Source organism: Salvelinus fontinalis, unplaced genomic scaffold (genome assembly GCF_029448725.1).
Source record: "Salvelinus fontinalis isolate EN_2023a unplaced genomic scaffold, ASM2944872v1 scaffold_0394, whole genome shotgun sequence".
In the NCBI taxonomy this organism is placed as follows: domain Eukaryota; kingdom Metazoa; phylum Chordata; class Actinopteri; order Salmoniformes; family Salmonidae; genus Salvelinus; species Salvelinus fontinalis.
In genome coordinates, this window is record NW_026600603.1 from 1 (window position 1) to 21,231 (window position 21,231).

At 45.6% G+C, this 21,231-nt stretch overlaps 1 protein-coding gene across 1 annotated transcript in view; it reads right to left on the reverse strand.

Moving 5' to 3' along the window:
• Positions 1-477: 477 nt before the first annotated feature.
• Positions 478-21,231, reverse strand: part of LOC129845873 (casein kinase II subunit alpha'-like) — a 28,623-nt gene continuing 7,869 nt past the window's right edge. The window contains exons 7-12 of the mRNA XM_055913796.1: positions 12,881-12,991; positions 12,449-12,550; positions 11,770-11,870; positions 10,035-10,183; positions 5,050-5,134; positions 478-4,796 (exon numbers count right to left, since the gene is read on the reverse strand). Of these exons, the coding sequence (XP_055769771.1) occupies positions 5,064-5,134; positions 10,035-10,183; positions 11,770-11,870; positions 12,449-12,550; positions 12,881-12,991 (534 nt within the window). The 3' untranslated portion in view covers positions 478-4,796; positions 5,050-5,063. The remainder of the gene's footprint in view (positions 4,797-5,049; positions 5,135-10,034; positions 10,184-11,769; positions 11,871-12,448; positions 12,551-12,880; positions 12,992-21,231) is intronic.

Below are 21,231 nucleotides of genomic sequence, written 5' to 3' on the forward strand. Positions count from 1 at the left end.
ACCCCCTGGATGATGTCTACCTTGGGGTTCATATTCAACCCCCTGGATGATGTCTCCCTGGATGATGTCTCCCTTGGGTTCATATTCAACCCCCTGGATGATGTCTCCCTGGATGATGTCTACCTTGGGTTCATATTCAACCCCCTGGATGATGTCTACCTTGGGGTTCATATTCAACCCCCTGGATGATGTCTCCCTGGATGATGTCTCCCTTGGGTTCATATTCAACCCCCTGGATGATGTCTACCTTGGGTTCATATTCAACCCTCTGGATCATATGTCCGTCTGTATGGACCATATACTGTACGTCACAGAACTACATTTCCAGTGAACGTCACATATATCCAATGCATGTCTTTGAGGCATTTTCACCTGCCCATTAGGTTACTGCTGCTGCATTTCCCATCTCTTTGCCTTTACTCATATTCAAGTTACCTCAATATTGGAACCCAGGGGCCCGCAATGATTTTATTTGCCCCCCCCCCCCCCCCAAACAGTTTTTCTTTACATATTGTTGGACATAATATACTGTAAACCCACCAGCAAATCAGCTGCAAGTGATTTTAATTTTGGAAATCTGTTCCAAAGTATTCTCACACATAACAGAGATATATATGTGATCGTATACAAATGTAAGGTTTGAAATGATTTTAATGTTTTAGTCAAATATATCTGTTGTGGCTTCTTGTGGTCAAATTTGCAGTCTATAAATAATTTCTAATTATGTTTTTCCGAACCCCTGAACATCTGCTGAAGAATATAAACATGGTCCTGTGGCTGAATCTAGTGGATGTTCCCTGCTGTAACCACTAGCTAACCTGGCTACAAGGTTGGGCTCAATTCCATTCCAATTCAGGAAGTACACTGACATTCCAATTCTCTTCAATAAGTAACATTTGGAATTTTGGTTTACTTTCTCTATTGACTGGAATTGAAATGGAATGGATCCCTAACCCTGTCTGGCTGTATCATATAAATACCCACTGGGCAAAAACTGCTTGAATCAACATTGTTACATCATTTCAACCAAAGAAATGTATCTGTGATGAAATTGAATCAATGTGGGAAAACTGATTGGATTAGAAAGTTATCAACGTATGGGAATTTGGTCTATTTTACACCCATCTTTTAACCTAAATCCAATGTCATCGTGACATTTTTTAGTTCATTTCACATTGGATTCATGTTAGTTGACAACTCAACCAAATGTAAATCAAAAAAAGCCTACATTATACCACTGCAGCCCATGTCTGGAAGACTGTGCTTCTGCTTCTTATACCTCTGGAAACAACCACAGGGTCATGTCATGGATTTGTAAGTTATTTCATTTGTCTGTTTTTATTTTCAGGACAAAAACAATGAATGTCTATGGTATTAGTTTTGTATCTCCTTTTTGTGGAGCTGATTGTTTTAAGCCTTTAGCTTTGCTAAAAAGATCACGAAGGAGCACTCAGTTCTATTCCAGAACCCGGGTAAAGAACACCAAGGAGCACTCAGTTCTATTCCAGAACCCGGGTAAAGATCACCAAGGAGCACTCAGTTCTATTCAAGAACCCAGGTAAAGAACACCAAGGAGCACTCAGTTCTATTCCAGAACCCGGGTAAAGATCACCAAGGAGCACTCAGTTCTATTCAAGAACCCAGGTAAAGAACACCAAGGAGCACTCAGTTCTATTCCAGAACCCAGGTAAAGAACACCAAGGAATTATTTTCCAGAAACCAGGTATAGAAGACTAACTATTGACTGCCAAGACTCATTCTGACTGGTCTGGATGTTCACTATTAAAATAAATCTTCCCTGGGATTAATTTTTACCACTATTTTACAACACAGGTATCTTATTGTGTGGTTAAATCAGACCCAGTTATGATTGTTATTTTGTTGTGTTGAGCGAGAGCTCCCTTGGTGAGCTTCAAGCTCCCTTGGTGGGCTTCAACCTCCCTTGATATCAGCGCTACTGTATTAATGTGATGTGACTGAGCTGAAGGCCTGAGCTTCCCTTGCCTCCACCTCACGTGGGATCCTTTGCCTTCTATGCCAGGTTCCCCTGCTCAGACATTGCTTGACTCAACCAATGGTTGCGTGCCACTTCATTGACTGTGCCGTCGGGCACCAGACTGCTATAACATGATGTGGTTGGCTGATTGGTTAAACACCTACCCAGGTGTTGTAAGATCAGCAACATCTGGCCAGAGGAACACACCCTTAAATAAAACGACAGGCCACTCTGATACGCTACCATGGCAACCTTAATTCATACTGTCAGGCAGCCAAAACTGACCAATCACAGCAGCTTCCTAATATCCTGGGTTTGACAAGGCACATGCATGATTGGCTGTAGAGGAGAAAGGTGGTGTTGTGGGCGTGCCTTAGATGGGTTTCGATTAGAACTCACCTGGGCTGCGTTCAGTAGGGCACTACGTTGTGGAATTGTGTCAGCTCTATTCATAGCATTTCTATCTGCAGTCTTCAGTGTATTACAACCTGCTGAACGCAGCCCTGCTGAAGTTAGACTTCTGTAGACTGCATTTTAATCATCACTCTTTTGTCATTTGTATTGCATGAATGTTGCACATTTTATGTTCTGGAAATAATCTGGAATTCACAGATTATTTATTAAAACAACACATTAAAAACTGAAGTCGTCTATAACTTTCTATAATTTACATTTTGGAATCTATTAGATACTGATCTGAGAAGTGTTCATATTATGACTGAGGTAGAGTGCATTCGGAAAGTATTCAGCCCCTTGATTTCCCCCCACATTTTATTACGTTAGCCTTATTCTAAAATTGATTAAATAAAGAAAGAAAATCCTCAATCTACAGACAATAACCCATAATGACAAAGCAAAAACAGTGACATTTTCATTAATTTATTTAAAATAAAAACAGAATTACCTTATTTACCTAAGTATTCAGACTCTTTGCAATGAGACTCAAAATTGAGCTCATGATCATCCTTGAGATGTAAATTCTATTGATTGGACATTAAAGGCACACACCTGTCTATATAATGTCCCACAGTTGACAGTGCATGTTAGAGCAAAAACCAAGCCATGAGGTCAAAGGAATTGTCCATAAAGCTCAGAGACAGGATAGTATCGAGGCACAGATCTGGGGAAAGGTACCAAAAACAATTATGCAGCATTGAAGGTCCCCAAGAACACAGTGGCCTCCATCATTCTTAAATGGAAGAGGTTTGGAACCACCAAGACTCTTCCTAGAGCTGGCCGCCCTGCCAAACTGAGCAATCGGGGGAGAAGGGCCTTGGTCAGGAAGGTGACCAAGAACCCGATGGTCACTGACAGAGCTCTAGATTTCATCTGTGGAGATGGTTGTCCTTCTGGAAGGTTCTCCCATCTCTGCAGCACTCCACCAATCAGGCCTTTATGATAGAGTGGCCAGACTTCAGTAAAAGGCACACGACAGTGCACTTGGAGTTTGCCAAAAGGCACCCAAAGACTCTCAGACCATGAGATACAAGGTTCTCTGGTAAGATTGAACTCTTTTGCCTGAATGCCAAGCCTCATGTCTTGAAAAAAGCAGGTACCATCCCTACGGTGAAGCATGGTGGTGGCAGCATCATGCTGTGGGGATGTTCTTCAGCGGCAGGGACTGGGAGACTAGTCAGGATCGAGGCAAAGATAAACAGAGCAAAGTACAGAGAGATCCTTGATGAAAACCTGCTCCAGAGCGCTCAGGACCTCAGACTGGGGCAAAGGTTCACCATCCAACAGGACAACGACCCTAAGCACACAGCCAAGACAACGCAGGAGTGGCTTCTGGACAAGTCTCTGAATGTCCTTGAGTGGCCCTGCCAGAGCCCGGACTTGAACCCGGTCGAACATCTCTGGAGAGACCTGAAAGCAGCTGTGCAGCGATGCTCCCCATCCAATCTGACAGAGCTTGAGAGGATCTGCAGAGAAGAATGGGAAACTCCCCAAATACAGGTGTACCAAGCTTGTAGCGTCATACCCAAGAAGACGAGGCTGTAATCGCTGCCAAAGGTGCTTCAACAAAGTACTGAGTAAAAAGTCTGAATACTTATGTAAATGTAATATGTAATTTTTTTCTTTGTAATACTTCTTTTTTTTTTCTTTTTTTTTTTAAATAAGTCTTTGCTTTGTAATTATGGGGTATTGTGTGTAGATTGAGGGGGAAATCTATTTTAGAATAAGGCTTTAACGTAACAAAATGTGGAAAAAGTCAAGGGGTCTGGAATACTTTCCGAATGCTCTGTAAGTATTTAGGTTTCTACTGATCAATCAGAAATCAATATATATAATAAAAATAATAAAAACAGGCACAAAAACATTTAAATAAAAATGGTTTATTCTCTTTAATATAGTATTTGTTCTATCCATAGCAGAAAAGAGCCTCCATGCCACTCAGTGCTATTATAGCTCTGACCCCAGGCCAGTGCAGCTCCATACTGACCAACACACATCTCACAGCACAACACCAGTGCCAAACTGACCTGGAGTCAGTCTCTGTATCACATCTGACATCAGCTTATTTGAAAACAGGGGAGTTGAGGTGGGTGGGGTGGGGAGCGGGCAGGGATTTCAGGGGGGGCAGTTCTAGGAGGCAATATCACACCTCATAGCTTGGATCCAATACGTTGTGTGTGACTGGGGCCAAGCAACGCTAGTACCCACGTTGTGACAGATTTAGGTTTTATCCAAGAGTGTTGTGTGTGTTGCAAGTTGGCGTCTTGCTCCAGTATGGCTGTAGACTTGGAGGCAGATCGTTTCTACCACGAAAGGGTCACAAGTTGAGGTAACAAAGGTTTTCCTGGACGGCAAGAAGGAACAGAGACACGATCAAAAGAATGGAAGTCTGGGCTTGTTCCAATCTGGGTGTAACAGGTGTGAGAATGTGTACATGTCAGGGTTCTCCCCAGGATTAGTTAACAAGGTGGTGCTGCTGCTGACATTTCCTGTAATCTACTCAGAAATATTAAAGAATGTTGTTTACATAATGGCGCTGCCAGTCCACCAGGTGGCGCCGCTCTAACATTCTTTGGGGAGAACTCTGTGTGTGTTACCTCCTCTCTGTCCATCATGTTGCATTGGATCCACTTATTGCCTTGGTGTGTGTGTTGGAGATGGTCTGTTCATTCAGCACTGGATCTGAGGGACACAGAACATGGTAGTCAGGAGACCATCTCTTTCCAATCCACTCTTCATCACTACAGATCAAAGTTTAAAGGGACGGTGAGAGATTCACTTTTCATCACTACAGATCAAAGGTTAAAGGGATGGTGAGAGATTCACTCTTCATCACTACAGATCAAAGTTTAAAGGGATGGTGAGAGATTCACTCTTCATCGGTACAGATCAAAGTTTAAAGGGATGGTGAGAGATTCACTCTTCATCACTACAGATCAAAGTTTAAATGGATGGTGAGAGATTCACTCTTCATCAGTACAGATCAAAGTTTAAAGGGATGGTGAGAGATTCACTCTTCATCAGTACAGATCAAAGTCTAAATGGATGGTGAGAGATTCACTCTTCATCAGTGAGAGATTTCTGCAATAAAGTTCTCTGTTACAGTCAGATGAAAAAGGGCTAAAAGGGATACTTCGGGATTTTTGCAATGATGCCCTTTATCTACTGCTAGCATGCTAGCAGATAGCACAATGACTGGAAGTCTATGGGTAACGCTAGTTAGCATTGGCTCGCGAAACTGCCTCCAACTTCCTTCATACTGGACACAGAAACATAGTATCTACAAGTTCAACTGACTATGGGGAAGTACATAAATGACCTCTGACAAAATCCCAAAGTATCCCTTTAACTGGCAAAATCTGGAACCGTCCCTTTAAGAACTGGGTTTGAACGGCTTCTAACTATTTACACAACATTACAAAGGTAAATTTGCATAAATAATTGCATACTGAACACAGAATGAGTGCACTTCACTGCCTAGCATTGAGTCCATGGACAGGGATGGAGAGAGAGAGAGAGAGAGACAGCAGGAGAGACACTAGCATTGAGTCCATGGACAGGGATGGAGAGAGAGAGAGAGAGAGCAGGAGAGACACTAGCATTGAGTCCATGGACAGGGATGGAGAGAGAGAGAGACAGGAGAGACACTAGCATTGAGTCCATGGACAGGGATGGAGAGGGAGAGAGAGACAGCAGGAGAGACACTAGCATTGAGTCCATGGACAGGGATGGAGAGAGAGAGAGAGAGAGAGAGAGCAGGAGAGACACTGGCATTGAGTCCATGGACAGGGATGGAGAGAGAGAGAGACAGCAGGGGAGAGACACTAGCATTGAATCCATGGACAGGGATGGAGAGAGAGACACTAGCATTGAGTCCATGGACAGGGATGGAGAGAGAGAGGGACAGCAGGAGAGACACTAGCATTGAGTCCATGGACAGGGATGGAGAGAGAGAGAGAGAGACAGCAGGGGAGAGACACTAGCATTGAGTCCATGGACAGGGATGGAGAGAGAGACACTAGCATTGAGTCCATGGACAGGGATGGAGAGAGAGACACTAGCATTGAGTCCATGGACAGGGATAGAGAGAGACAGCAAAAGATGGAGGAACGTAGAAAGATGGGATGAGAGTGACACTAGAGTTGAGTGGTGCAGCGCTCTGGTGCTCAACGTCCTAAAAATCGCTCAGCACATTAAATAAACATTTTAAAAACCTGCAGCTCCAAATTCCCTCCATTTTCAAATACGTACAATACTGACACACCTACTCAATCAAGGGTTTTTCTTTATTTTTACATTGTAGAATAATAGTGAAGACATCAAAACTATGAAATAATACATATGGAATTCATGTAGTTAAAAAAAAAGAAAAGAAAGTGTTTAACAAATCAAAATATATTTTATATTAGAGATTCTTCAAAGTAGCCACGCTTCACCTTGACAGCTTTGCACACTCTTGGCATTCTCTCAACCAGCTTCACCTGGAATGCTTTTCCAACAGTCTTTAAGGAGTTCCCACATATGCTGAGCACTTGTTGGCTGCTTTTCCTTCACTCTGCGGTCCAACTCATCCCAAACCATCTCAATTGGGTTGAGGTCAGGTGATTTTGTAGGTCAGGTCATCTGATGCAGCACTCCAATCTCCTTCTTGGTCAAATAGCTCATACACAGCCTGGAGGTGTGTTGGGTCATTGTCCGGTTGAAAAACAAATGATAGTCCCACTAAGCCCAAAAAAGATGGGATGGCGTTTTACTGTAGAATGCTGTGGTAACCATGCTAGTTAAGTGTGCCTTGAATTCTAAATAAATCACAATGTCACCAGCAAAGCACCCCCACATCAACACACCTCCTCCTCCATGCTTCACGGTGGGAACCACACATGCGGACATCATCCGTTCACCTACTCTACGTCTCAAAAACACAGCTGGAATCAAATATTAAATTTGGACTCATCAGACCAAAGGACAGATTTCCACCAGTCTAATGTCCATTGCTCGTGGTTCTTGGCCCAAGCAAGTCTCTTGTTCTTATTGGTGTCCTTTAGTAGTGGTTTCTTAGCAGCAATTCGACCATGAAGGCCTAATTCACGCAGTCTCCTCTGAACAGTTGATGTTGAGATGTGTCTGTTACTTGAACTCTGAAGCATTCATTTGGGCTGCAATTTGAGAGGCTGCTACCTTTAATGAAGTTATCCTCTGCAGCAGAGGTAACTCTTGGTCTTCCATTCCTGTGGCGGCCCTCATGAGAGCCAGTTTCATCATAGCACTAGATGGGTTTTGCGACTGCACTTGAAGACATTTTCAAAGTTCTTCATTTTTCCGTATTGACTGACCATGTCTTAAAGTAATGATGGACTGTCATTTCTCTTTGATTATTTGAGTTGTTCTTGCCATAATATGGACTTGGTCTTTTACCAAATAGGGCTTTCTTCTGTATACCACCCCTACCTGGTCACAACACAACTGATACGCTCAAACACATTTAGAAGGAAAAAAAATTCCACAAATTAACTTAAGGCACACCTGTTAATTCAAATGTATTCCAGGTGACTACCTCATGAAGCTGGTTGAGAGAATGCCAAGAGTGTCAAAGGCAAAGGGTGGCAACCTTGAAGAACCTCAAATATAAAATATATTTAGATTTTTTTAACAGTTTTTTGGTTACTGCATGATGTGTTATTTCATAGTTTTGATGTCTTCACTATTATTCTACAATAAGTAGGTGTGTCCAAACTTTTGACTGGTACTATATATCTACTTTAGTGACTACGCACCGTTTGGTTTTGACGTAGGTTATCATAATGGGGCGGCAGCTAGCCTAGTGGTTAGAGCATTGGACTTGTTACCGAAAGGTTGCAAGATCGAATCCCCGAGCTGACAAGGTAAAATCTTGTCAAATCTGTCGTTCTGCCCCTGAACAAGGCAGTTTAAACTGACAGACAGGTGTGTATCTTACAGAAGTATGGATGCTGCATGGCCTCAGGTAGACAGACAGGTGTATATCTTACAGAAGTATGGATGCTGCATGGCCTCAGGTAGACAGACAGACAGACGTATATCTTACAGAAGTATGGATGCTGCATGGCCTCAGGTAGACAGACAGACAGACAGACAGGTGTATATCTTACAGAAGTATGGATGCTGCATGGCCTCAGGTAGACAGACAGACAGGTGTATATCTTACAGAAGTATGGATGCTGCATGGCCTCAGGTAGACAGACAGACAGACAGGTGTATATCTTACAGAAGTATGGATGCTGCATGGCCTCAGGTAGACAGACAGACAGGTGTGTATCTTACAGAAGTATGGATGCTGCATGGCCTCAGGTAGACAGACAGACAGGTGTGTATCTTACAGAAGTATGGATGCTGCATGGCCTCAGGTAGACAGACAGACAGGTGTGTATCTTACAGAAGTATGGATGCTGCATGGCCTCAGGTAGACAGACAGACAGACAGTAGACAGACAAACAGACAGACAGGTGTGTATCTTACAGAAGTATGGATGCTGCATGGCCTCAGGTAGACAGACAGACAGACAGGTGTGTATCTTACAGAAGTATGGATGCTGCATGGCCTCAGGTAGACAGACAGACAGACAGGTGTGTATCTTACAGAAGTATGGATGCTGCATGGCCTCAGGTAGAGACAGACAGACAGACAGGTGTATATCTTACAGAAGTATGGATGCTGCGTGGCCTCAGGTAGAGACAGACAGACAGACAGGTGTATATCTTACAGAAGTATGGATGCTGCATGGCCTCAGGTAGAGACAGACAGACAGACAGGTGTATATCTTACAGAAGTATGGATGCTGCATGGCCTCAGGTAGAGACAGACAGACAGACAGGTGTATATCTTACAGAAGTATGGATGCTGCGTGGCCTCAGGTAGACAGACAGACAGGTGTGTATCTTACAGAAGTATGGATGCTGCATGGCCTCAGGTAGACAGACAGACAGACAGACAGGTGTGTATCTTACAGAAGTATGGATGCTGCATGGCCTCAGGTAGACAGACAGACAGGTGTGTATCTTACAGAAGTATGGATGCTGCATGGCCTCAGGTAGACAGACAGACAGGTGTATATCTTACAGAAGTATGGATGCTGCATGGCCTCAGGTAGACAGACAGACAGACAGGTGTATATCTTACAGAAGTATGGATGCTGCATGGCCTCAGGTAGACAGACAGACAGGTGTGTATCTTACAGAAGTATGGATGCTGCATGGCCTCAGGTAGACAGACAGACAGGTGTGTATCTTACAGAAGTATGGATGCTGCATGGCCTCAGGTAGACAGACAGACAGGTGTGTATCTTACAGAAGTATGGATGCTGCATGGCCTCAGGTAGACAGACAGACAGACAGTAGACAGACAGACAGACAGACAGGTGTGTATCTTACAGAAGTATGGATGCTGCATGGCCTCAGGTAGACAGACAGACAGGTGTATATCTTACAGAAGTATGGATGCTGCATGGCCTCAGGTAGACAGACAGACAGACAGGTGTGTATCTTACAGAAGTATGGATGCTGCATGGCCTCAGGTAGACAGACAGACAGACAGGTGTGTATCTTACAGAAGTATGGATGCTGCATGGCCTCAGCAGCGGTCAGTCTCTGCTGGTGGTCGTAACGTAGCAGCTTGTCCAGCAGGTCCAGGGACTCAGGGGTCACCAGGTGCTGGTTCTCTGTCTGGACAAACTGCTCCCAGCGCTTCCTCGTCTGCCTGGGGGGAGGAGAGGGGGAGGTACTGCTTAAACTGGTCCAATAAGAAACAGGGAGGTACTGCTTAAACTGGTCCAATAAGAAACAGGGAGGTACTGCTTCAACTGGTCCAATAAGAAACATGGAGGTACTGCTTAAACTGGTCCAATAAGAAACAGGGAGGTACTGCTTAAACTGGTCCAATAAGAAACAGGGAAGTACTGCTTCAACTGGTCCAATAAGAAACAGGGAAGTACTGCTTCAACTGGTCCAATAAGAAACAGGGAGGTACTGCTTAAACTGGTCCAATAAGAAACAGGGAGGTACTGCTTAAACTGGTCCAATAAGAAACAGGGAGGTACTGCTTAAACTGGTCCAATAAGAAACAGGGAGGTACTGCTTAAACTGGTCCAATAAGAAACAGGGAGGTACTGCTTCAACTGGTCCAATAAGAAACAGGGAGGTACTGCTTAAACTGGTCCAATAAGAAACAGGGAGGTACTGCTTAAACTGGTCCAATAAGAAACAGGGAGGTACTGCTTAAACTGGTCCAATAAGAAACAGGGAGGTACTGCTTCAACTGGTCCAATAAGAAACAGGGAAGTACTGCTTAAACTGGTCCAATAAGAAACAGGGAGGTACTGCTTAAACTGGTCCAATAAGAAACAGGGAGGTACTGCTTAAACTGGTCCAATAAGAAACAGGGAGGTACTGCTTCAACTGGTCCAATAAGAAACAGGGAGGTACTGCTTAAACTGGTCCAATAAGAAACAGGGAGGTACTGCTTAAACTGGTCCAATAAGAAACAGGGAGGTACTGCTTAAACTGGTCCAATAAGAAACAGGGAGGTACTGCTTCAACTGGTCCAATAAGAAACAGGGAGGTACTGCTTAAACTGGTCCAATAAGAAACAGGGAGGTACTGCTTAAACTGGTCCAATAAGAAACAGGGAGGTACTGCTTAAACTGGTCCAATAAGAAACAGGGAGGTACTGCTTAAACTGGTCCAATAAGAAACAGGGAGGTACTGCTTAAACTGGTCCAATAAGAAACAGGGAGGTACTGCTTAAACTGGTCCAATAAGAAACAGGGAGGTACTGCTTAAACTGGTCCAATAAAAAACACTCATTTTAGTTTAACGTTTCAAAATGTAGCGCTACGGTTGTGCCCGAGGGGTATGTTGACAAGTATCGCCGTCGCCAAGGGAACAAACATCCAATAAAAAGAGAGACTGGAAGGCTAAAGTTTGAAGGTGATTGGATCTATACTTTATATTCTATGTCCTTCAGGGTACCACGGAAACAACAGAACACTGGGATGTGGATTTCTACACAATCTATTTCTATCTGAACATTCCACACGGTAGGCGAGCACAGTGGTATGTTCTCCATGTAAACAAACAGTCTTGCCCACCCACTGCACCAAAACAAATCCCCATAGAGCCACTGAATACCACCCCAGGAGCCCTCAACAGCAGCCCCTCTCCCCACCTGAGTGACCGTCTGTTTCTGGCATGTCAGTGCTTTGTCAAATTGTTTGGCTTTTCAATGAGCACAAACAGACGTGGGGACCAGGCTAACCCTGTGCTACGCCCCCTAGTGGTACTTACTGTCCCAGCAGGTCTTTGAAACGTGTGTCCAATTCAATGTGGTACTTGTGTAGGTAGCCAAACAGCTCATCTGTCCCAAGAACCTTAGCGATGCGGACCAGCTGGACACAACATGGGACAGTCAGAGGAACGTTGAGAGACACACATCTACCATACAGCCACACCTTCTACATCACAGATGAACAGTGTTCATAGTGTGTATTAACGTGGTCATTTAGTTATAATTTTAGTTATATAACAGGGATTGTTGACAATAGAAGTGATGTCCTCCTCTCTAGTGGTTGGTTCCACTCCCAATGATGCCATTTCACACTGTGGTATTACATACAAGCATCATGGACTAGTGTAGTGTGGAGCTGTGTGTGTTATTTACCTGGTCCTAGTTGCCCTGTGTGTGTGTGTGTGTGTGTGTGTACCTGATCGTAGTTGCCCTGTTTGTTTGTGTGTGTGTGTGTGTGTGTGTGTGTACCTGATCGTAGTTGCCCTGTTTGTTTGTGTGTGTGTGTGTGTGTGTGTACCTGATCGTAGTTGCCCTGTTTGTTTGTGTGTGTGTGTGTGTACCTGATCGTAGTTGCCCTGTTTGTGTGTGTGTGTGTGTGTGTGTGTGTGTGTGTGTGTGTGTGTGTGTGTGTGTGTACCTGATCGTAGTTGGTATGTGTGTGTGTGTGTGTGTGTGTACCTGATCGTAGTTGTCCTGGCCATGGAAGAATGGCTCTTTGAGGAAGATCATGCTGGCCAACATGCAGCCTAGACTCCACATGTCCAGACTGTAGTCATAAAGCTGCCAACACAACAAGGACAATACAGAACACTGGAAAAATACTCTACAACTGATTTTAAAAATCACAATGTGGTTCATTGAACAATATCCATGTATTGGTACATCTGTAAACATACGACTATTGAACATACTAAATGTTAACAGGCAGATCAATGTGTTGATGTAACAAGAATTAAAGCAATATGTGAATCATGATGTATTTACATTTACATTTAAGTCATTTAGCAGACGCTCTTATCCAGAGCGACTTACAAATTGGTGCATTCACCTGTGTATGTGGATGTTCACATTGTGTCAGTAGTGTGATGTGTGTTAATAACTAGTGTCTACCTGATAGTCCACGAGCAGCTCTGGTCCTTTAAAATAACGGGAGGCCACCCTGACGTTGTATTCCTGAGCTGGGTGGTAGAACTCAGCCAGACCCCAGTCTATGAGACGCAGCTGAGACACACAGACAGCAGAGAGAGAGAGAGAGAGGGAGGAATTAGAGGGTTTTTGGCAGTGTGACATCTATAGAAGCATAGCTTCCTGTTTTGCACTATGCTAACCTGCCTTCTAAGCCTTTAAAAACGTCCTTCTGACCCACCAAATAGTGGACCATCTGGGGACTACGGATCTACAGTATTTGGGATCAATTACATTAGTTTGGGATCAATTACATTTTGAAAATCAGTATAAAAGAGGTAACGGAATTCAGTTGAAAATAGTCTGAATATTAAATGGATCATTTTAAAATTTACAAAATTGAACATTCAGTTGGTTATTGAATTTAAAAAAAGGATTTGATACATAAAGCTGCAAAATGTCACTTCTAGGACGACCAGACCAAATTCACATAGAAACGTGTATTATAGATCTGTCATCCTTATTGAACGCAAGTCTAAGATCTATTCTATGGGTGGTATTTCTATGCTTCCAGTTCTTACATTTGGTTTTTGCTCTTTAACTTTCAGTTTTACTTCAAAACAGCTGAAAATATAATATTTTGGGTCATGAAAAATATTTCACTGCGGTTTAGATGCTACAATGATTCTCTACACTATACTCATCTTTCATTTGATGGGCTCCAGAGTGGCGCAGCAGGGCTAAGGCACAGCTCTAGAGGCGTCACTACAGACACCCTGGTTCGAATCCAGGCTGTATCACAACCGGCCGTGATTGGGAGTCCCATAATGCTGCGCACAATTGGCCCAGCGCCATCCGGGTTAGGGGAGGGTTTGGCCGGTGTAGGCCGTCATTGTAAATAAGAATTTGTTCTTAACTGACTTGCCTAGTTAAATAAAAGGTTAAATAAATAGATAAAAATCTTGGCCTTCAGCTTTGTGTTCTGCTGCTGCAGCTCCATTACTGCCACCTGGTGGCTAAACAGAACCATGACAGCCCAGCCCCACCCTGCAACCCCCCCCTCCATCTTCACAGCGTTTTGGTGCCATAACGTGACCCATTTAAGACCTTCTGAAGTTTCCTCTCTGGATGAGACCCAATTATCTCTTCTTCCTCCCAACGTGTGACCTTGTTCACGTCCCTTCACTGATTCTAAAGGAAACCACAAGTAGAAGAAATATGGTGGGAACCACCTATGCATCCACCAATCCAATGCCATTACATTACTGAGGAGATGACTGATTCCTGATTACTGCTGAATTCGGGTAGCAAAACAAAGTAAGCTTGCGAGACTTGCGGATGGTTGTAAGAGGAAAAAATCGAGTGTACACTTCAGGTGATATATTTGGGACGCACATTCTGTGACCCTCCTGATAAAAACAACAGTGGTGATGCTCTGCTTCTGACCCAGGAGAAATGAGCTGCGGCGGCTATGAGGCCAGCTATTTGGGAAACACTGGCCTAGATTAGTAGGGAACAGGGGCAGGAATGGTGTTTATCATAACATCATGTTAAAACATGGGCTTCTTCTATAGAAATAGAAGTCCCGCCTCTCGCTAAATAGTCGAAAGCAGATTATTCAGTAGATGTTCCTACCGGTCCTAGACTATAGTGACATCTATATCAGGGGTTTCCAACCCTGTTCCTGGAGAGAGCTACCCTCCTGTAGGTTTTAACTCCAACCCTGTTCCTGGAGAGAGACCCTCCTGTAGGTTTTAACTCCAACCCTGTTCCTGGAGAGAGACCCTCCTGTAGGTTTTAACCCCAACCCTGTTCCTGGAGAGCTACCCTCCTGTAGGTTTTAACCCCAACCCTGTTCCTGGAGAGCTACCCTCCTGTAGGTTTTAACTCCAACCCTGTTCCTGGAGAGCTACCCTCCTGTAGGTTTTAACTCCAACCTGGTTCCTGGAGAGATACCCTCCTGTAGGTTCTCACTCCAACCCTGTTCCTGGAGAGAAACCCTCCAGTAGGTTTTACTCCAACCCTGTTCCTGGAGAGCTACCCTCCTGTAGGTTTTAACTCCAACCTGGTTCCTGGAGAGATACCCTCCTGTAGGTTCTCACTCCAACCCTGTTCCTGGAGAGAAACCCTCCAGTAGGTTTTACTCCAACCCTGTTCCTAGAGAGCTACCCTCCTGTAGGTTTTAACTCCAACCTGGTTCCTGGAGAGATACCCTCCTGTAGGTTCTCACTCCAACCCTGTTCCTGGAGAGAAACCCTCCAGTAGGTTTTACTCCAACCCTGTTCCTGGAGAGCTACCCTCCTGTAGGTTCTCACTCCAACCCTGTTCCTGGAGAGAAACCCTCCAGTAGGTTTTACTCCAACCCTGTTCCTGGAGAGCTACTCTCCTGTAGGTTTTAACTCCAACCCTGTTCCTGGAGAGCTACCCTCCTGTAGGTTAACTCCAACCCTGTTCCTGGAGAGCTACCCTCCTGTAGGTTAACTCCAACCCTGTTCCTGGAGAGCTACCCTCCAGTAGGTTTTACTCCAACCCTGTTCCTGGAGAGCTACCCTCCTGTAGGTTTTAACTCCAACCCTGTTCCTGGAGAGCTACCCTCCTGTAGGTTTTAACTCCAACCCTGTTCCTGGAGAGCTACCCTCCTGTAGGTTTTAACTCCAACCCTGTTCCTGGAGAGCTACCCTCCTGTAGGTTTTAACTCCAACCCTGTTCCTGGAGAGCTACCCTCCTGTAGGTTTTAACTCCAACCCTGTTCCTGGAGAGCTACCCTCCTGCAGGTTTTAACTCCAACCCTGTTCCTGGAGAGCTACCCCCCTGTAAGTTTTAACCCCAACCCTGTTCCTGGAGAGCTACCCTCCTGTAGGTTTTAACCCCAACCCTGTTCCTGGAGAGCTACCCTCCTGTAGGTTTTAACTCCAACCCTGTTCCTGGAGAGCTACCCTCCTGTAGGTTTTAACTCCAACCTGGTTCCTGGAGAGATACCCTCCTGTAGGTTCTCACTCCAACCCTGTTCCTGGAGAGAAACCCTCCAGTAGGTTTTACTCCAACCCTGTTCCTGGAGAGCTACCCTCCTGTAGGTTTTAACTCCAACCTGGTTCCTGGAGAGATACCCTCCTGTAGGTTCTCACTCCAACCCTGTTCCTGGAGAGAAACCCTCCAGTAGGTTTTACTCCAACCCTGTTCCTGGAGAGCTACCCTCCTGTAGGTTCTCACTCCAACCCTGTTCCTGGAGAGAAACCCTCCAGTAGGTTTTACTCCAACCCTGTTCCTGGAGAGCTACCCTCCTGTAGGTTTTAACTCCAACCCTGTTCCTGGAGAGCTACCCTCCTGTAGGTTAACTCCAACCCTGTTCCTGGAGAGCTACCCTCCTGTAGGTTAACTCCAACCCTGTTCCTGGAGAGCTACCCTCCAGTAGGTTTTACTCCAACCCTGTTCCTGGAGAGCTACCCTCCTGTAGGTTTTAACTCCAACCCTGTTCCTGGAGAGCTACCCTCCTGTAGGTTTTAACTCCAACCCTGTTCCTGGAGAGCTACCCTCCTGTAGGTTTTAACTCCAACCCTGTTCCTGGAGAGCTACCCTCCTGTAGGTTTTAACTCCAACCCTGTTCCTGGAGAGCTACCCTCCTGTAGGTTTTAACTCCAACCCTGTTCCTGGAGAGCTACCCTCCTGCAGGTTTTAACTCCAACCCTGTTCCTGGAGAGCTACCCCCCTGTAAGTTTTAACTCCAACCCTGTTCCTGGAGAGCTACCCTCCTGTAGGTTAACTCCAACCCTGTTCCTGGAGAGCTACCCTCCTGTAAGTTTTAACTCCAACCCTGTTCCTGGAGAGCTACCCTCCTGTAGGTTAACTCCAACCCTGTTCCTGGAGAGCTACCCTCCTGTAGGTTTTACTCCAACCCTGTTCCTAGAGAGCTACCCTCCTGTAGGTTAACTCCAACCCTGTTCCTGGAGAGCTACCCTCCTGTAGGTTTTAACTCCAACCCTGTTCCTGGAGAGCTACCCTCCTGTAGGTTTTAACTCCAACCCTGTTCCTGGAGAGCTACCCTCCTGTAGGTTAACTCCAACCATGTTCCTGGAGAGCTACCCTCCTGTAGGTTAACTCCAACCATGTTCCTGGAGAGCTACCCTCCTGTAGGTTAACTCCAACCATGTTCCTGGAGAGCTACCCTCCTGTAGGTTAACTCCAACCCTGTTCCTGGAGAGCTACCCTCCTGTAGGTTTTAACTCCAACCCTGTTCCTGGAGAGCTACCCTCCTGTAGGTTAACTCCAACCCTGTTCCTGGAGAGCTACCCTCCTGTAGGTTAACTCCAACCCTGTTCCTGGAGAGCTACCCTCCTGTAGGTTAACTCCAACCCTGTTCCTGGAGAGAGACCCTCCTGTAGGTTAACTCCAACCCTGTTCCTGGAGAGCTACCCTCCTGTAGGTTAACTCCAACCCTGTTCCTGGAGAGCTACCCTCCTGTAGGTTAACTCCAACCCTGTTCCTGGAGAGCTACCCTCCTGTAGGTTAACTCCAACCCATATAAGACATATACACTAAACGCAACATGTAAAGTGTTGGTTCACAACCACAGACCACGTGTATTGTGCCGTGTGGTCTGCTGATGTCGACGTTGTGAACAGAATGCCCCATAGTGGCGGTGGGGTTATGGTATGGGCAGGCATAAGCTACGAACACAATTGCATCTTATCAATGGCAATTTGAATGCACAGAGATACCGTGACGAGATCCTGAGGCCCATTGTCGTGCCATTAATTTGCCGCCATCCCCTCATGTTTCAGCATGATAATGCACAGCCCCATGACGCAAGGATCTGAACACAATTCCTGGAAGCTGAAAATGTCCCAGTTCTTCCATGGCCTGCATACTCAGACATGTCACCCATTCAGCATGTTTGGGATGCTCTAGATCGACCGCGTGTTCCAGTTCCCGCCAATATCCAGCAACATCGCACAGCCATTAAAGAGGAGTGGGACAACATTCCACTGGCCTCAATCAACATCCTGATCAACTCTATGTGAAGGAGATGTGTCACGCTGCATGAGGCAAATGGTGGTCACACCAGATACTGACTGGATTTCTGATCCACACCCCTACGTTTCCTTTAAGGTATCTGTGACCAACAGATGCACATCTGTATTCCCAGTCATGTAAAATCCATAAATTAATGCGTAATTACTTAATTTCAATGGACTGATTTCCTTATATTAACTAACTCAGTAAAATCTTTGAAATTGTTGCGTCGATATTTTTGTTCAGTATAGATTCAAAAGGTTGTCAAGATGGGGAAAGGTCTGTCCGTAATAAAGAGACGCTCTGCTTTTTTGACACCACACAAAGCCTGCAGGCTCTAGTTTGATCTCATCTTGGTTATTGTCCAGTCGTGTGGTCCAGTGCTGCAGAGAAAGACCTAGTTAAGCTGCAGCCGGTCCAGAACAGAGCGGCATGTCTTGCTCTTCATTGTAATCAGAGGGCTAATATAAATACTATGCATGTCAGTTTCTCTTGGCTAAGAGTTTGATAAAGACTGACTGCGTCTAACATCTTGTTTTTATAAGAAATATTCATGTGTTGGAAATTCCAAATTGTTTACATAGTCAATTTACACACAGCACTGACACACACATCTACCTCACCAGACATGCCACCAGGGGTCTTTTTACAGTCCCCAGGTCCAGAACTAATTCAGCTACAGGACTGTTTCGCTACCACAGACTGGAATGCAGTATGTTCCAGGATTCACCCGACGGCATTGAGGAATTTACCACAATGTACTCGCTAATATCCCCAGGATTGTCAACAACTACCACAGGTCGCTAATATCACCAGGATGGTCAACAACTACCACGGGTCGCTAATATCACCAGGATTATCAACAACTACCACGGGTCGCTAATATCACCAGGATTGTCAACAACTACCACGGGTCGCTAATATCACCAGGATTATCAACAACTACCACGGGTCGCTAATATGACCAGGATTATCAACAACTAGCACTGGTCGCTAATATGACCAGGATTATAAACAACTACCACGGGTCGCTAATATGACCAGGATTATAAACAACTACCACGGGTCGCTAATATGACCAGGATTATAAACAACTACCACGGGTCGCTAATATGACCAGGATTATCAACAACTAGCACTGGTCGCTAATATGACCAGGATTATCAACAACTAGCACTGGTCGCTAATACCACCAGGATTGTGCCTTTGGCTACTGGACAACGAAAGAAACAATAGCCTCCAAGGAAATGGTGTGATTGACTAGGCTACTTTGAAAGCAAGGTAAGACATGCCTCATATGTAGTAAAAAACGTGGTCTCTCCGGTCAGCCCCAGTACACTATTCTATAGATTATATTTCTATGGTCTCTCCGATCAGCTCCAGTATTCCATACTATAGATTATATTTCTATGGTCTCTCCGATCAGCTCCAGTATTCCATACTATAGATTCCATTTATGTGGTCTCGCCAGTCAGCACCAGTACACTATTCTATAGATTATATTTCTATGGTCTCTCCGATCAGCTCCAGTATTCCATACTATAGATTATATTTATGTGGTCTCGCCAGTCAGCCCCAGTACTCCATTCTATAGATTAGACATGCCTCATATGTAGTAAAAAACATTCAAGTTTCAAACAATGAAGTGAATGTTTTCTAAACGCTCACTGCCTCCAGCTCACTGCATAGTGGTGTGAGGTGACGATGAAGACTGGCCCCAGCTCACTGCATAGTGGTGTGACGATGAAGACTGGCCCCAGCTCACTGCATAGTGGTGTGAGGTGACGATGAAGACTGCCTCCAGCTCACTGCATAGTGGTGTGACGATGAAGACTGGCCCCAGCTCACTGCATAGTGGTGTGACGATGAAGACTGCCTCCAGCTCACTGCATAGTGGTGTGAGGTGACGATGAAGACTGCCTCCAGCTCACTGCATAGTGGTGTGAGGTGACGATGAAGACTGCCTCCAGCTCACTGCATAGTGGTGTGAGGTGACGATGAAGACTGCCTCCAGCTCACTGCATAGTGGTGTGAGGTGACGATGAAGACTGCCTCCAGCTCACTGCATAGTGGTGTGAGGTGACGATGAAGACTGCCTCCAGCTCACTGCATAGTGGTGTGAGGTGACGATGAAGACTGCCTCCAGCTCACTGCATAGTGGTGTGACGATGAAGACTGGCCCCAGCTCACTGCATAGTGGTGTGACGATGAAGACTGGCCCCAGCTCACTGCATAGTGGTGTGACGATGAAGACTGCCTCCAGCTCACTGCATAGTGGTGTGAGGTGACGATGAAGACTGCCTCCAGCTCACTGCATAGTGGTGTGAGGTGACGATGAAGACTGCCTCCAGCTCACTGCATAGTGGTGTGACGATGAAGACTGGCCCCAGCTCACTGCATAGTGGTGTGACGATGAAGACTGCCTCCAGCTCACTGCATAGTGGTGTGAGGTGACGATGAAGACTGCCTCCAGCTCACTGCATAGTGGTGTGAGGTGACGATGAAGACTGCCTCCAGCTCACTGCATAGTGGTGTGAGGTGACGATGAAGACTGCCTCCAGCTCACTGCATAGTGGTGTGACGATGAAGACTGCCTCCAGCTCACTGCATAGTGGTGTGACGATGAAGACTGGCCCCAGCTCACTGCATAGTGGTGTGACGATGAAGACTGGCCCCAGCTCACTGCATAGTGGTGTGACGATGAAGACTGGCCCCAGCTCACTGCATAGTGGTGTGACGATGAAGACTGCCTCCAGCTCACTGCATAGTGGTGTGAGGTGACGATGAAGACTGCCTCCAGCTCACTGCATAGTGGTGTGAGGTGACGATGAAGACTGCCTCCAGCTCACTGCATAGTGGTGTGACGATGAAGACTGGCCCCAGCTCACTGCATAGTGGTGTGACGATGAAGACTGCCTCCAGCTCACTGCATAGTGGTGTGAGGTGACGATGAAGACTGCCTCCAGCTCACTGCATAGTGGTGTGAGGTGACGATGAAGACTGCCTCCAGCTCACTGCATAGTGGTGTGACGATGAAGACTGCCTCCAGCTCACTGCATAGTGGTGTGAGGTGACGATGAAGACTGCCTCCAGCTCACTGCATAGTGGTGTGAGGTGACGATGAAGACTGCCTCCAGCTCACTGCATAGTGGTGTGAGGTGACGATGAAGACTGCCTCCAGCTCACTGCATAGTGGTGTGAGGTGACGATGAAGACTGCCTCCAGCTCACTGCATAGTGGTGTGAGGTGACGATGAAGACTGCCTCCAGCTCACTGCATAGTGGTGTGAGGTGACGATGAAGACTGCCTCCAGCTCACTGCATAGT